The sequence below is a fragment of the Sminthopsis crassicaudata genome, chromosome 1 (genome assembly GCF_048593235.1).
Source record: "Sminthopsis crassicaudata isolate SCR6 chromosome 1, ASM4859323v1, whole genome shotgun sequence".
NCBI lineage: Eukaryota > Metazoa > Chordata > Mammalia > Dasyuromorphia > Dasyuridae > Sminthopsis > Sminthopsis crassicaudata.
The window spans coordinates 304,805,269-304,821,003 of NC_133617.1; the positions used below are offsets into that span (position 1 = coordinate 304,805,269).

At 32.3% G+C, this 15,735-nt stretch overlaps 1 protein-coding gene across 7 annotated transcripts in view; it reads left to right on the forward strand.

Moving 5' to 3' along the window:
* DROSHA (drosha ribonuclease III) overlaps positions 1–9,957 on the forward strand; it is a 107,967-nt gene extending 98,010 nt beyond the window's left edge. For 4 of the 7 annotated variants that reach the window (XM_074279069.1, XM_074279065.1, XM_074279066.1 and 1 more), the window contains 6 exons: positions 1,065–1,147; positions 1,257–1,360; positions 5,833–5,925; positions 6,613–6,659; positions 9,245–9,363; positions 9,680–9,956. In XM_074279069.1, coding sequence (XP_074135170.1) covers positions 1,065–1,147; positions 1,257–1,360; positions 5,833–5,925; positions 6,613–6,659; positions 9,245–9,363; positions 9,680–9,727 — 494 coding nt within the window. In that variant the 3' untranslated portion in view covers positions 9,728–9,956. Of the gene's footprint in view, positions 1–1,064; positions 1,148–1,256; positions 1,361–5,832; positions 5,926–6,612; positions 6,660–9,244; positions 9,376–9,679 lie in introns of those variants that run through there. The other 3 variants (XM_074279068.1, XM_074279070.1, XR_012484366.1) reach the window with 3 other exon arrangements.
* Positions 9,958–15,735: the final 5,778 nt, after the last annotated feature.

Genomic DNA, 15,735 nt, shown 5'->3' on the forward strand with positions numbered 1-15,735 from the left:
CAAAGAGCATTCATTTATTTACTGAGTTTTAAAGCCTCTCAGTATATTGTGATCACTAAATTAGTATTTTGGTAGGAATGCTCACACAATGTGCAAAAAAAGAAGTGACAGTTCTTTATGCTGAATTTTCCTGTTTTTTGAAGTATTGCTTGAACTAAGGAGATCATCAGGTTTAGCATGCTTATATCTTTGTGGTATCTGATTTGGTAACAGGTGAAATTAACAATACATTATTGACCATAAAAAGAAATGGGTTCTTTTTTAAAGTAAAAACAAAAAATAAAAAAAGCCAAATAAATTTTAAAATTAAATTTTTACTGATCATCTCATTTTTCTTAGCTCAATGAAAGATGAAAGAAATACTCATTCTGTAAAATTAAGTTAACATTTTAAAAATTATTTATTCAACCAGTAAAATTATTGACCTTTAAAATTAGTTTTATTTTAATCTTTAATTAGAATGTCAAGCTTTTGTTTGCATTTAGTTTAGTGTTCGCCCATATCTGCATATGGTCTTTAAGCATCCAGTTAAAAAACTTAGAACCTGTAGCAAGAAAGTGACCATAATATCATTGTTTATATCCCAAAAATTTTATTCGGTATGATAAATTCCCCCTTACTATTTAAAAGGGTATGAGAGTTTGAGGGACAATTTTAAGGTGTTTGTTAAGATTATCTGTAGGTCTGCAGATTGTTTATATAATATTATGTCTTATGCCCAAATAGCATCCATCTTTTTCTGTATTGTAGTGCCTTACTTACTGTTGAGACCCACAGTCTGCTAAATATAACTTGTTCCTTTTGTTTACTAGTTAACACCAGGGTGATATTTACAGGAATAGGTTTAGCTATTTGTCACTCTCCCCAATGGTGCTACTTTTCTTGTAGTGAGAATTTAAAAAGCAGACTTGCTTACTATTTTAAGAAAAAGGAAGTGGCATTGTTGGGAAACAAGCTGAGAATTTTTGAATGTTATTAAATTTTCTTTTAATGACCTAAACTCCCTAAAAAATGATGGTAACATAGTTTTATTTAAAAGACCTTTTAAATATTTTCTTTTTCAGCATTTATTGCTGCACTGTACATTGATAAGGATTTGGAATACGTTCACACTTTCATGAATGTGTGCTTCTTTCCAAGGCTAAAGGTTAGTTCTTAAAAAAACTTTTTAACTATTGATATTCTTTTAGTTTATTATTTTAATAGTCAGTGATGCCAAAACCATTATTGAATAGTCTTTTGGGGACTTACTGCAGGAGTTCATTTTGAATCAGGATTGGAATGATCCTAAATCCCAACTTCAGCAGTGCTGCCTGACCCTTAGAACAGAGGGAAAAGAGCCCGACATTCCTCTCTATAAGTAAGTAAGCTATCACCTATAGACCATGGTCTTTGTACATGGTATACTCAGACTTGATTGTCCTGACTTAGAAAATATTTCGTGTGGCCAAAGATAAAATTATACATTAGTTTTCAGTGGAAAAGGCAGTAGATGTGATTCAGTCCGGAGACTTCTAGTTCTAGCCCAGCCTGCCATGGTTCTCAACTCACTTAACCCTTCCAACCCACAGCTGTCTTATGGGTTAAATGAGGATGTGACTAGATAATTTTGAAGTTCTCTTTATGTTCTAAAGTTCTGTTATTCTTACATATTAATTATTGGAGTAGTGACATTTTCTCAGAGATAAGAAAATTTATATGCAGTTTTTACAATTAATTTTTGAACTATTGTTTCCATTGTACTCTTATTCCTGGGCTATAAATTTTTGGATAATTTCTGTTTTGCATATATGCATTACATGTACTTTTTTCATTTAAATTTTTTTTCATTTTCAACATTTATTTTTGTAATATTTTGATTTCCACTTTTTTTTTCTCCTTTTCTCCCTCTTCTCCTCCCTCTTCAAGATTGCAGTCAATCTGATGTGGGTTATACATGTACAATCATATTTCCAACATGAATACTTATTAGAAAGCACTTGCCTTCTCTATGTATTATAGATACAACTATAAAATGATTTAACAGGCCTAATACACAGAGCTGAATTTTTACATCCAGATAATGTTCTCTTCAGCATGCATTTGAAAATCACATACTGATTCAGTGATGCTGCAATTGCTTATAGAGCATCCTTAGAACTGTTCTTTTAGAATTATCTTCAGGACATATTCTTTTGACTGTTAAGATATTTATAGATTTGTGAGTCTGTTATTTAATCTTATTCTTCTCCCCAAACAGCATTTCTCTTCTACTCTAAAATAGTTCTTCACTTGCTGTTGAGACCCACAGTATGTTAAATATCACTACTTTTTTTCTTCAAGTATTGACATCCTCAATGATGACAAATCTTTGTTCCTTTGGGGTGAATTTTCTTTCTGAAAGAAAAGCTTTTGAAATGAAATCAAAGAGGGCTTTTGAATAAGTTGATTGCACTCTTTTGGTCAAAAACAAGATGCAATTATAAAATGATGATTACTTTGTTTTTGTGGGTCATATATATAGGTTCTAAAAGAAAATCCAGAGAACTACTAAGAAAATTTTTGAACAAAGACAGAAGCACTTTAAATTGTCTTCACTTTTTAAAAACATTTTTATTATTATACTAACTTATATACTTAAATAGAATGTATGATTATAGAGAATAATCCACATCAATTTTTACACAAGACCGCTAAGTGGCTTAAAGAAACAGAACTTCATCTGGGGTTTTAAAATTGTTCTACAAGATACTTAGAGGGTATCCTTTCATTTGGCTATCATGAAGGGCTATAGTAACTGGCTAACTGACCTTTACTCCATAAAGAAAAAACTGAGATGCAAAGATAAAGCAGCAAAATTATATGCCAAACTTACTATAAATGGAAATTGTGACAATATCAAAAAGTTGTCCCTATGAAAGAGTGTCTAATTTATTCTGAGAACAAAGTGAAGAAACTCAGCTGTGTTTGATAAAAGTAATGATTATACAAAGTAAATCAGGAAAAGTTTAAAATGTTTTCCCATTTAAGTGATTATGATTCTATAAAAGCAAACTGGTAAAGCTGTATTTGGAGTGTGGGGATCTGAATTCATATCCTTATGCTGCAACTATAGCCTGCATATCATTGGACCTCAATTTCCTCTTCTTTAGAAAGAGAGTTGGACTGGAATGTGTCTGAAGTTCCTGCTAGATCTGAATCGATGATTCTACTTAATGAAAACTTGTGATAATATTCACCTTAAAGACTTTATCCATTGTTCCTTTGTCCAAGGAAAGCTTGCCATTTTTGTTCTCCAGCACGAATAAACACAAGGAAAATTATTATTCCTTTTCACAACTCTCCTTGCCCCCATGTTGAAAATAAAAGCTATGATTTGGTTTTATCATGATCATGAATTGATGTGTAGAGTTTCAGGATGACTCTTTATTTTTTTATTTTCTTTGACTACTTTTAATTTCCCTCTTGAATTTATCTTTTCTGCATTTTTTTTATCTGCAGTTTATTTTTGAAACACATATAGTAGGTTTTATGCCAGATTTTCTTGATCTTTCTGATACTGTGTGGAGATAGTTGAAAGTCTCCTTCCTCAGAAGGAAATGAAATCATATAGGAGATGTTTAAAAGTGTAATCCTAATGAATTCTCTTTTGCTAAAATGGCCTATAATTAACATTTTGCAAATAAATGGACTGAAAAATTAATTTTTTGTTAAAAATGTAATGCCTAACAGATAAAGCTCAAAAATAGAAACCAGATCCTGCTTATGTCATTTAATTGCTTATGCAAACTTGTTAAATCATCTAATTTTTCTGAGCTTCATTTTCCTTATGTGTAATGACCCTGTTGATCTATAATGGCCTCTCTTCTGGCTATCTGTCATCGTATGATCTAGAATTTTTTTTTTTTTTTCTATTTTGCTTTCATCCTCATTTTACTTCCTTAGGTGCCTACTTATTTTCTTTAACTTTACTTTTTAAAAATATATTGGTTTTGCTCATTTTTAGTAATGTGTTTTTTTTTCTATCAACTTCATTTCTGAATATCTCTCTCTTACTTGTGAGTGAGCCATCTTTTTTTAAGCCATATTTTATTTTCCCAAATATATGCAAAGATAGTTTTCAATATTCATTTTGCAAAACCTTCTATTCCAAATTTTTCTCCCATTTTTCTCTCCCTCCCTCTCCAAGACAGCAAGCATTTCAATATAGATTAAACATGTGCAGTTTTCTAAACATATTTACGTATTCATCTTCCTGTGTAAAGAAAGTCAGATCAAAAGGCTAAAAAAATGAGAAAGGGTAAAAAAACAAACAAGCAAACAAATAACAAAAAGGTGAAAATACCATGCTTTGATCCACATTCAGTCCCCATACTTCCCTTGCTAAATGCAGATGGCTCTTTCCATCACAAGTCTATTGAAATTGCCTCAAATCACCTCATTGTTGAAAAGAGGCAAGGCTTTTGACTTGGTCATCACATAATCTTATTGTTACCATGTACAACATTCTCTTAATTCTCACTTCACTCAGCATCAGTTCTTTCTAGATTTTTCTGAAGTCAGTCTGCTCATCATTTCTTATAGAAAAATAACATCCCCTAACATTAAAATACCATATCTTATTCAGCCATTCTCCAACTGATGGGCATCTACTTTCTTTGATCCATCTCTCTTAAATCAAAAAAACAAACAAAAAAAAAACACCCCCCCCCAAAAAAAAAAACCCTTTAAAAATTAAAAATAAAAACAACAGCAAAACCAGAGTTGAGCAAAAAAGACATTCAATAAAACTAGCCAGTAAAAACCAACCAGTCTGACAGTCTGTCATCTTCCTCAGCATTAGTCTTTCCACCTCTGTAAAGCAGGGGAAAAGGGCAGATTTTCTCCTGTCTTTGTCATGGCTAACCTTGTCTATTATAATTACACTGCATTCAGTTTCATTTTGTTATTTCCATTTACATTTTTTAAAATTTTGTAAAAGAATACATTATATGTATTTTTTTCTGGTTATGATTACTTTTCTAGGATTATTTCATATACATATATTGTCATTCATTCTGTGATAATATTCCATTATCTTCATATACTACAGTTTAACCATCCATTCCCCAGTGGATAGCCATTTACTTTGTTTCCAGTTTTTTGATAGCACAAAAAGTGTTGGGTGTGAATGATTATGTATGTGATATATATTTGTGTGTATATATGTAGATATATATGAATTTTCTTTCTGTCTTTTACCTTCTTGTAGTATATGCCTATCTTTGGGATCTGTGAGCAAAAGATATGGCCATTTCATAATTTTCTTAGTATAATTCCAGATTGCTTTTCAGGACATTGGAACAATATAATTCCATCAACAGAGGTCTTTTTTCCTCCCTAGTCCTTCCAACATCGATCATTCTTTATCATCATTGCCAGAGTTCTGGGTTTTAGGTAAAACCTAATAGTTGTCTTGATTTATATTTCTTTTATATTAATGATTTTTAATGATCTTTTTATGTCTGAGTACTATTTGTTCATACTCTTTGACTATTTAAAATCTAGAGGTAGGCTTTTGATTTTATATATTTGTTATTTCCTATATATCTTGTATTTCAGATGGTTAAGAGAGTATTTTCTAAAATCTAATTTCAGAAAAAAATTGAAACAATTTTTCTATTTAATATTAAAAACTTTGAATGTTTGTTACTTTTTTGCCCCACAAATACCAACTTTTAACCCTTACTCCTCCAGCAGCACTCTTATTGCTGCCTACTCCACCCAGGTGCTGGGTAGTTGTTTACTCTTGGAGTACTATGAAATTTCAAATTGGGAGGAGACTACTAAAAACAACATATCTCTCTTTCTTAGGACTCTTCAGACAGTGGGACCATCTCATGCAAGAACTTACACTGTGGCTGTTTATTTCAAAGGGGAAAGAATAGGCTGTGGTAAAGGTCCAAGGTAGGAATAATATAAAACTTTTTTTGGTTTTGACTTTTAGATTTTGAAGTTTTTTCTGTTTGTTTGAGAAGCCCCAAGTTAACAATTCTAGGGGTTGTATGGTATAAGCCAGGAGCACTAGCTTGGATTTAGGTAACCTAAGTTCTAGCTTCAGTTTTCTCACTATCTGATTTTTTACCCCAGTCAGAGAATACTTTACATTTCTGTGTATCAGTTATAAAATGTAATTAGAATAAATATAATTAGACACATGTAGATGACTTCCAATCTCCTTTCCATCCCCAAGAAGCCAACTTTGTTAGCTACTTTTAGATCAATGAACTTCATCTGGAACTAGAAAAGAAAGTCTTGAGAATGAAAATGGTGGTGGTGGGAGGTAAGGATGAGAGTGAAACTAGACTTACTCTCACTTCCCTACAGCAGTTCATTAAATCAGAAGAGAGTTTAAGTCACAGTGGTAATATGCAAATTAATGGCAGATATTTTAGTAAATATTGTATCCTTGGACTTGATGGTCTCGGGTCCTTTCCAGCAACTTGATTCTATATTATTATAAATTCATATTTTCTATATAACTAATTCCAAAAGCTACCCATAAAAGCCATTGTTGTTCTTTTATAGGTATACATTTCTGGAAAATATTGTTTAATTTTTAGATACTTCAATTTTTTCTTTCTTTTTCAATAGTATTCAACAAGCAGAAATGGGAGCTGCAATGGATGCACTTGAAAAATGTATGTGATCCCCATATCTATTGTGTTATAAATCCACAATGTACTTAATGTTTTATAGAGAGGAAAGCAGAGATTAGAACAACAGATAGTAATATTGTATATAGTCTTTTTTCTTCATAATTGTTTGTAATGAAATATGTAGCATACATATGGACTAAAAGTAATTACTAGCATGCTTTTTAAAAGCATATTCTGAATTTCAATATTATTTTGTAAAATTTTGTTTTGTTCTATATACCATAGTTATCAACTAGTATATATTCTCTGATTCTTACTTGTATATGCCTTAAGAATCCTAATATTGTAGAGCTATTAGCTGAATCAGTTTTGCCCTGAGATGGGATAAGAGGAAGATAAAATTTGATTTAATTATTCTTCCAAAAGGCATTTGTGAGACTACATCATGGTATATTTTCCCTATACCACAATAAAAATAGGAGTTGATTATTTGATATGTAACTATCTTTTTCTCTAAATATTTGTTGTCTAGTTTTATCTGACTCTCATGACTTTGTGGAGCATTACACCACAATGCAATTCATAGGATTTTCTTGGCAAAGTTATTGTAGTGGTTCTCCATCTTTTTCTTCAGTGGATTAAGGTAAAGAGGTTAAATGACTTCTTCAGGATCACACAGATACTAAGTGTCCGAAAGCAAATTTGATCTGAGGTCTTCCTGACCCCAGAACTAATTCTCTATCCCTTGAGCCAACTGCTTGCCTCTAATTAAATATTGTAATTTCGTATTTTGAAATTGAATTGATAAATTACAGGCCCAGTTCATTTAAGCTTCAAATATCTCAGTCTAAATAAAGTATTTCTTGTACTAGATCTGCTTTCAGAATATAAAATTGCAACCCAAATCTATTAGTTGTAAATACTGAGACTAAATGAAGCAGGAAGTAGGAAGATCCTCAAGCATGGAAATATTTCCTATGATCTAAGAGAGACACACATGACTTATAGATAATTGGGTCCTTTTAATAGAAAATCTCTTACAGTACATGGGAAGAAAATGGAAAGATATTTCTCCAGACACTGGACTTCAGAACAGCTTAAAGAGCTAGATCTACAAAGGAGTTGGTAATGGTTCAGTGTCATTGTTTCAGGAGGGTCCATGGGGATATATGCTTGGCCTTTTACTGTTTAATATTTTTAATCAATGACTTTAATAAAGACATAGTAGGTAGGAATGTTATGTTCAGACAATACAAAGAATAACAATATACCGATAGGAACCAAAACTATCTAGATAGATTAGAACTCTAGGTTGGATCTAGAAATATGAAATTTAGTAGTGATAAATGTAAGTTTTATATTTGGACAAAAAGTCAGCTTCACATGTCTAAAGTGCAGAGGCATAGTTAGCCTTTTGTTTGAAATAGATCAAGGAGTTTTAATGTACTCATAAATTTCAGTATGTTTTAGCAATATGACTACAGTCAAAAAGGTAATAAATTTTTGGTGTATGTGAAGAGAGGCTTAGCTTTCAGGCATAGATTAATGAATGAAAGTTCCACTGTAGTGTATTTTTCGTCAAATTTCATCTGGAATATTGTGTTCAATTCTTGGCACCAGAGTTTAAAAAGCTAAATAAGCTGGAGAGTATCTGGAGGAGGGTACTCGGATAATGAATGGCCTTTAATCAGTATCATATGAAAGTCAATTGAAGAACTAAAGAAGTTTAGCTTTGAAAAGAGAAAACACTGGAAGACAGCTATCCTTCAGGGAGTTAATTGTCTTCAAGTATTTAAAAGGTTATCATTTAGAGTAAGGATTATATTTATTATGTTTGACCCCAAAGCATAATCAGAAATATGGGGTGGAAGTTGCAAAAAAGACCAATTTAACCAGTAAAACTTTCTAAGAAATCTAGAGCTGTGCCAAAATGATATGGAGTGTGGTTGGTTCCCCCTTCTTGGAGGTATTCAGGCAGAAACTGGATAGTTACTAAAGTGGAGCTCTATACTATAGTATTCAGAGAAAAAGGACTCTATTCCTACATCTTTTTTTCCTAAAATTAAAGATGAAATTTTCTTGACTACCATTCTCACTTTTTTGTTATGTGACTAGTTAATATGAACTTTTGTTCTCAGACTTAACTAGCCTAATAGCTTTTCTGCTGTTTTCTTTTCAAAAACTCTTTAATTCCCCACAAATAACAGCATGATGGTGTAAGCCATTTATTTTTTCAGGGATTTTAGTGTAAACTGTCTTTCACAATACCCTTTTTGTAGTGCCACTTCCATGTGCCCTTTGATTTTCCCTGTGAAGCACCTGTTATTTACAAAAGTGATTTTAAAGCTTGTAAGAGGGAAAATTTCCAAATTGTGTCTGTTCGTATCTATTTGCTTTGATGATTCTCATACTCACAAGTTCATGGCAAATGTAAATTATCTTGAAATTGTGGTTGGAAAATCCAAGATTTCCAATTTATTTGAGTGCTGAATGAATGAATGAGAGAAAATAACAAACTAACTTTTTTTCTTCTTTGTTTACAAAAAGTAGGGAGGAAAGTAAGTTGAAGTATTCTTTGCACTAGTGGCTGTCTTTTGTTAAATGTGAAATATTTCTTCTTGTATCAGATAACTTTCCTCAGATGGCTCATCAGAAGCGGTTCATTGAACGGAAATACAGACAAGAGTTAAAAGAAATGAGATGGGAAAGAGAGCATCAGGAGAAAGAACCAGATGAGACTGATGAAGTAAGGAAATAAAGGAGGGGCATGGAGGAAATGGCATATTTAGTTGCTTAATAACTAAGACGATGGCCCATGGAGATAAAAATCTTGTGTTATTCAGACAATGAATGAAGTTTTGCCTATCAGGACAAAATACAAAGTCAAGTTATTGTCCTAAAGGTCTTTTCATCTGTTTTTAGCTGTCTTTTAATTAGAAAATATTTTATTTCTCTCCGTTTTGAAAAAATATTTTGAACTTGCATATATAATATTCTCACATGTTTGTTTCCTTAAGCATAGAATCCAGTAAGTAAATATAACTTGTGTCTCTCTGTCTCAGGTGGTGACACCATACATACAAGTGAAACGTGAAGAATTAAGTCCCTGAACCAGATATTTGATCTTCAATATGCCAATCAACTTTGCTTTTGAAAAACATCTGCTGGACATGGAAACCATTTTTCTCTAAGCACTTTGTCTTCTGTAGAAAGAAGACTCTAATAATAGGCTTAAAAAAGAAAGGGGGAAAAAGATATCTATATGTTCCATTGCCATTGGAATAGACATTTGAGTCATAGTCCATACATTCTTTGAAAGTTTTTGTAGGAAAAAAAGAGGTAATAAAAAACTAAGTTAATAGTTTTAGTTGATGAAAATGATGAAGTAAAAAAATAATGTTTTTTAAGTTAACTTTATTGCTATCTAATGAAGGGGAAATTATTTATAGTCTCCCCTAAAAAGGATTATTCCAAGTCCCTATTTGCAAAATAAAGATCCCCATTTTTTCTTGATTTATCACTTTCAAAAGTGCTAAGTTATAACCCAGTGGAAAATACAACAAACTTTTTATAATTTGGCCTTTAATTCTGAATATTTGTCTTTATACTTTTTCATATTACAAAAAATCTTTGGAGAAAAATATATAGCAAAGTGCCTTCTATATTGTGGAAAGGGGTGGAAGTGGGTTATTTTTTTACAACAGTATTGAATTTAATTCATAGGTTGTTTTGAACTGGAAGGGCCTTAAAGATCATATAGTCCCAGTCATTTTTATTATACAGATGATGAATGAGTAGCATGTGATCACTCTCCAAGAACAGGAAAAGACACCTGATCTATATTCAATTTTTTGTATCTAAATTGAATTTAATTGAATACAATTATAGAAAACTGGAATTATCCTATCCCTAACCTTTATGATGTTGAAGCATCAGAGAATCATAAGTTTATCTAATACTACCAGACTCATAAGATGTTTGTTTTTCACATTAACAAATTGTGTGTATTATCTGCGTTATCATCTACTTAAGTTTCTAATGTCATGCCTCCTCAATCACTAGAGGTGGTCCTGAGTTTTTTAATGGTCGTACTGTACAGAACACAGCCTCTAGCAGGTTCTACCAAGTTTTTGAAGTCTTCAAGTATTGAGCTAGATAGCATACTCTTGATCTGTTGCCTGAGCATCAGCCTAGTCAAGTTCAAAAAGACTCATTGCCAGTAGGTTGACCATCAGGTAATGGATTTTTTTTTTTTTTTTTTTTTTTTTTTTTTTTTTTTTGCCTTGTAGCAAACTTTTTGGAACCATCCATTAAGTTATGGATGAATTTTTGAAATTTGTCAATGGAAGATGCATTCACACTGACAAAAATCACTCATTCTGTGTTATACTAGTAAGGGCTGCAATGAATGTCAGGAATATATTGCCAGATACCTAGGGAATAGAGCATATGTGGGGGCTGGAGAGGCTTCCACTAATTCCCTATATATTACTGTTTCTTGAAAATAAAACCATCCTTTTATGTGTCAAGGAAAAAATTCCTAGTTCCATGTAGAACCATGTTTTTCTCTAGTCCCTTGTCATTTTTCTTCCTTGTACTATTTGTGACCTTTTTCAGCTTTTGTCTCTATATTATATGCTCCTGAAATCTGGAGAAATATAAAAGTTACATATCAGAATCTTAATGTGAAAAAAAATTTAGCATGAGATGTTCTTGATAAATATCGGATGCACAAGAAATGAAAGGAATTGGTGCAGATACGTAAAGCTTAAAAGCTGTAAGCCAGTAGCTGTGTGCTCAAGAGATATGAACAAGCAATTTCCAAAAGAATAAATATAAACAGCAGCCATTTGAAAGAATGCTTCAGATTACTAATAATGAGAACATTTAGCTTAAAACTTTCTGAAACTTCATATCTTGCTATTTGACAAAGATAACAATAGAAATTTTAAAAAGATTATGTGGGGGAAAGCACCCTAAAGTAATGGTAGTGTAGTTGTGAATTGGTCCAACCAGCCATTCTGGAAAACAATTTGGAACCAGGATAGAAAAAATCTTATTATACTCTGCATAATTTTTGACCCAGTAATCACTATTTTGATATTGTCCAAGGAAGTAAAAAACAAAAAGGAATAATCCCAGATGCATAAATAATGGTATAGTTATAGTTTTTGTGGGAGCAAAAATAATCAAATCAATCTGGGTACCCACAAATTGGGGAATGGCTAACAAATTTTCTTATATAAATGTAATGAAATATTATGTTGTCATAAGAAATTGCACAACCAACTTGGAATGACTTTCTTGAACTTATACAGAATGAAGTTAGCAAAAGGAAAAGAAAACTTTGATTAATGACTATATTAATATAAAGGAAAACAACTTCAACAGACACTGGAAGTCTGATCAGTGCAATGCAGAATACTGCCTGTAAAACATACCTCCTCCAAGGATGTTATAAACCCTATGTATAAAATAAGACCTATATTGTCAGATATGGCTAATGTGTCATTTTGTTTTGTTTTACTATGCTTATTTGTTACAATGGGAGTGGTAATTTGGGGCAGGGGAGGGATAATTGAGAAGTGACAGCAATGTAAAAAATATCAATAAAGCATATATTTAAAAACAACCATGTCGATAGGATTCTTATGTTATATAGCCAGTTGAAATTGGAAATGATCTCAGAGACTCTATCTCACTCTGATTAAAAATCTACAATATCTCTGACAAGTGGTTATTCAGCCTACATTTGAGAGACCTATTAAGTCAAATTTTACTTCCTCTCAATATAGTCCTTTTCAATAGCGTTAATCATTAGGAAGTCATCCCTTACATCAAGCCTAAATTTGGCTCTTAATAACTTCTTTTAGGGGTAACTAGCCCCCTCAGGAGACCTGAGTTCAAATGTGACATCAGACACTTAATACTTCTTAGTTGTGTGACCTTGGGCAAATCACTTAACCCCAATTACCTCAGCCCAAAAAAAAAAAAAAAAACCCAACTAAAAATAATTTCTTTTGATTGATTGTAGTTCTGCTCTAGATAAAATCTCCCAGTAATAGTAACTGACATTTATATAATGCTTTAATACAGAATCTCACTTAATTCACACAACAGTCCTATGACGTAGGTACTGTAACTATTTTTCATAAAGAATTGAGACTGAGAGTTTGTGACTAGCCCAGGATCTGATAGCTTGTAAGGATCTGAAGTACATTTTGAACACTTAAGTCCTCCTGTTCAAGTCTTATTCTCTCTTGCCCTATGAAATCCCTGCAAGTGACCATAAGTACTTATGTGTAAAGAGCTAAGGATACTGAAAACAAAAATAGTCTCTATTCTTTAAAAATTGACATTTTTGATGGAGAGAGGCAGCACATATAGAAATTTTCAGCTGCAAATTATATGGGAAAATCTCATGTGCTTCAAAGAGCAAATTCAAAACAGATGATGCATCATGTCCTACCCTAAGTTTTCACCAGCTTCATCATCCCCAGGTCCTTTATGTGAGGAAAGACAAGCTAAATGCCACTTAAGTAAGAACATTACCAAGTGGGTAGGTTAGGACAGCATCATAATCTACATATGCAGTCATGGCAGCATACAGTAACTGACTTCATTCTGATCATTTGCCCTCTTCATGTTACCTACAATTGCAATAGCTTTTTTTTTTTTTTTTTTTTTTTTTTTTTTAGCTGGTCCCTATTATTTAGGCACATTGGGAAAACTGTCACAGCTTTTTGGAAAACAGAAAAAAAAAAACAAAACACTAGTACAGAGATTTTACCTGGCTTTTTTTGTATTTGAGTGTTATCACTTAAAGGAGGACCAAGCCAAGAGTATATGAGAGATTTGGTTCAATTCACAGTCACTACAAGAAAGTTATTTCAATGTTTCATTGGCATTATCTTCACCTATAAAAGAACTTTGATTTCTCAACAGATATGAGTTCAGTAAATTGAAGCAAGTTAGATTGGAGCTAAAACAACTGAATAATTTTGATCTAGATTGTGAATCTATGGATAGTTTGTAGAAGTCAATTGATTTAAGAATTATATCTAGCAGCTTCTTGTGATAATGTTTGTTTGACATTTCCACTACTCATCAATATGTTTCCTTTCTCTTAGAACATCAGAACAAAATGTTAAATCTTCTCTTGGTCAGGTTAATATGTAGGGTAGTTTTTGATTTGACTTTTGTTGCCCTAATACAAGCCATTATGCAGAGACTTTAGTGGAGAAGATAGTGATATAAAAAACCCAAATGCATTGTTTTAACAAAAGAAAACAAATTTCCTCAATGCTCTCACCTTTAAAATTAAGACCTTTAACTTAATATCTTAGTATTTTCCTTTTTTTTTTTTTTTTTTTTTTTTTTTTTTAGTTATTGTGAAGTGATCCAATATTTAGTGGATCTTCGTGACTATTTCTCAGAAAAATCTTCCTTATATATGTGGACATATATATTCCTGGTATAACCCACTGAAGAAACCTATAACTTTCATAATAATATCTTTACACGAAATATTTTTTATGGAGCATTTTGTATGCATTGACCAGTGTCATCTCCATTTAATAGAAAACAAATTCAGAGAGATGAGTGGTCTAAGGTCACATAATTACTAATAGATAGTTGAAAGTAAAATTGAGAATACCAAGCCCAGTGTACTTTTCCATTGGGGTGGGGGGAAAATTCTCTCTTAAGCAACATAAATAAAGCAGGAATGTCAAATTTGGGTCCTGTAAAATTTCTGAGTGGTGGACCTATTTCCATTTGAATTTGACATCATCATGTAGGAAATAGATGTGAATACTGTGTTTTTTTTAAAAGATTGAACTAAAGCAAAGTTTCTGGAATGCCTTTGCTTATATGGAACATTTTTATTTGTAACAAAGAAAAATACTTAAGACAAAAGGTATCTTTTAAGAAAGAGTAATATGTATTATAAAAAGTAGTAATATGTAATATGTACATCTTTTTAAAACAAGATTTATAACAATCTTGTCCTTCAATACATCTGCCTAGTGACCAATCAAAGTAAGGGGACCTTATTCCTCAGAATAATGAACAGTTCTAATATATCATTTCTGGGATGAAATTTGAAAATGTCTCATTAGCCAGATTATTTTTGAAGTGATCATTAAGAGTCTTTTTATCTTTGTGTTGCTGCTGCTGATCCTAAAACAGTAGTTAATAATAATATTAAGTTTTAAGGTTTGTCTTAAAGTTCTAGACCACTTTCTCAGGAGCCTAACTGAACTACTTTGTGTTCTTTATAACTGCTTACTTTACAATTCCACAAAGCAGCAGCATGTTTTACACTGTGTTTTAGAGAACATATTACACATAGAAAAGAGATTTTGTAGCTAAGAAACCTGACAAGGAATTGCTTAGAAATTGCCTGACAAGTTTAAATTTTAAATATGGTGTGTGTATTATAAATAACTTGGCATCAAGACCGTTAGTGAAAACTTGAATTGGATTAGGAGGGTACCAATCAGTGCCATCTTATAATTAAACAATAATAAGCAGGATGCCCAGAAAAATGAAATAAAAGCAAAGAGGTCTAGGCATTTAAAGTACCGGCTAGCTCCCTGGAGGTCTCAGGATCAGCCAGAGTCAGTATTAATCAAAGTCTTTGGTCTTTAGGGGGAGAAGTGAAAGGTGTAGGCAAATTGCTATGAGGCTTGCCAAAGATCTCTCCTCAATTCTGGAGTTCACCTTTCTCTTCTTTGTCCTGCAGCCAAGTGTCCCTCTGTCCCTCTGCCCTCCAATCCTTGCCTATCATTATCTTAAGGCCAAACATTCAGTAAGCATCAATGATGAGATGAGCCATTTATCCAAATATATGCTAATAGAGTCATTGTCTCATATTGAAAGGTAAATTTTTAAGTTCTTGATCTTGGAGGTAGAGAACTTTCCAGTGACAATAAGATTAAAGGGATGACTATCCCTTTGTGTAGGTGAAGAAAAGTGAAGTAGAAATCATGGGAGTTATAGTTAATTGGCTGGAAGCACAGGGTATTTAAGGGGATATCAACAAGCATTAGGAGAAGGGACTAGGGGCAATTGTCAGCCAGATGCTGAACCTGAGAAAGGGAAGAGAATAACCTCT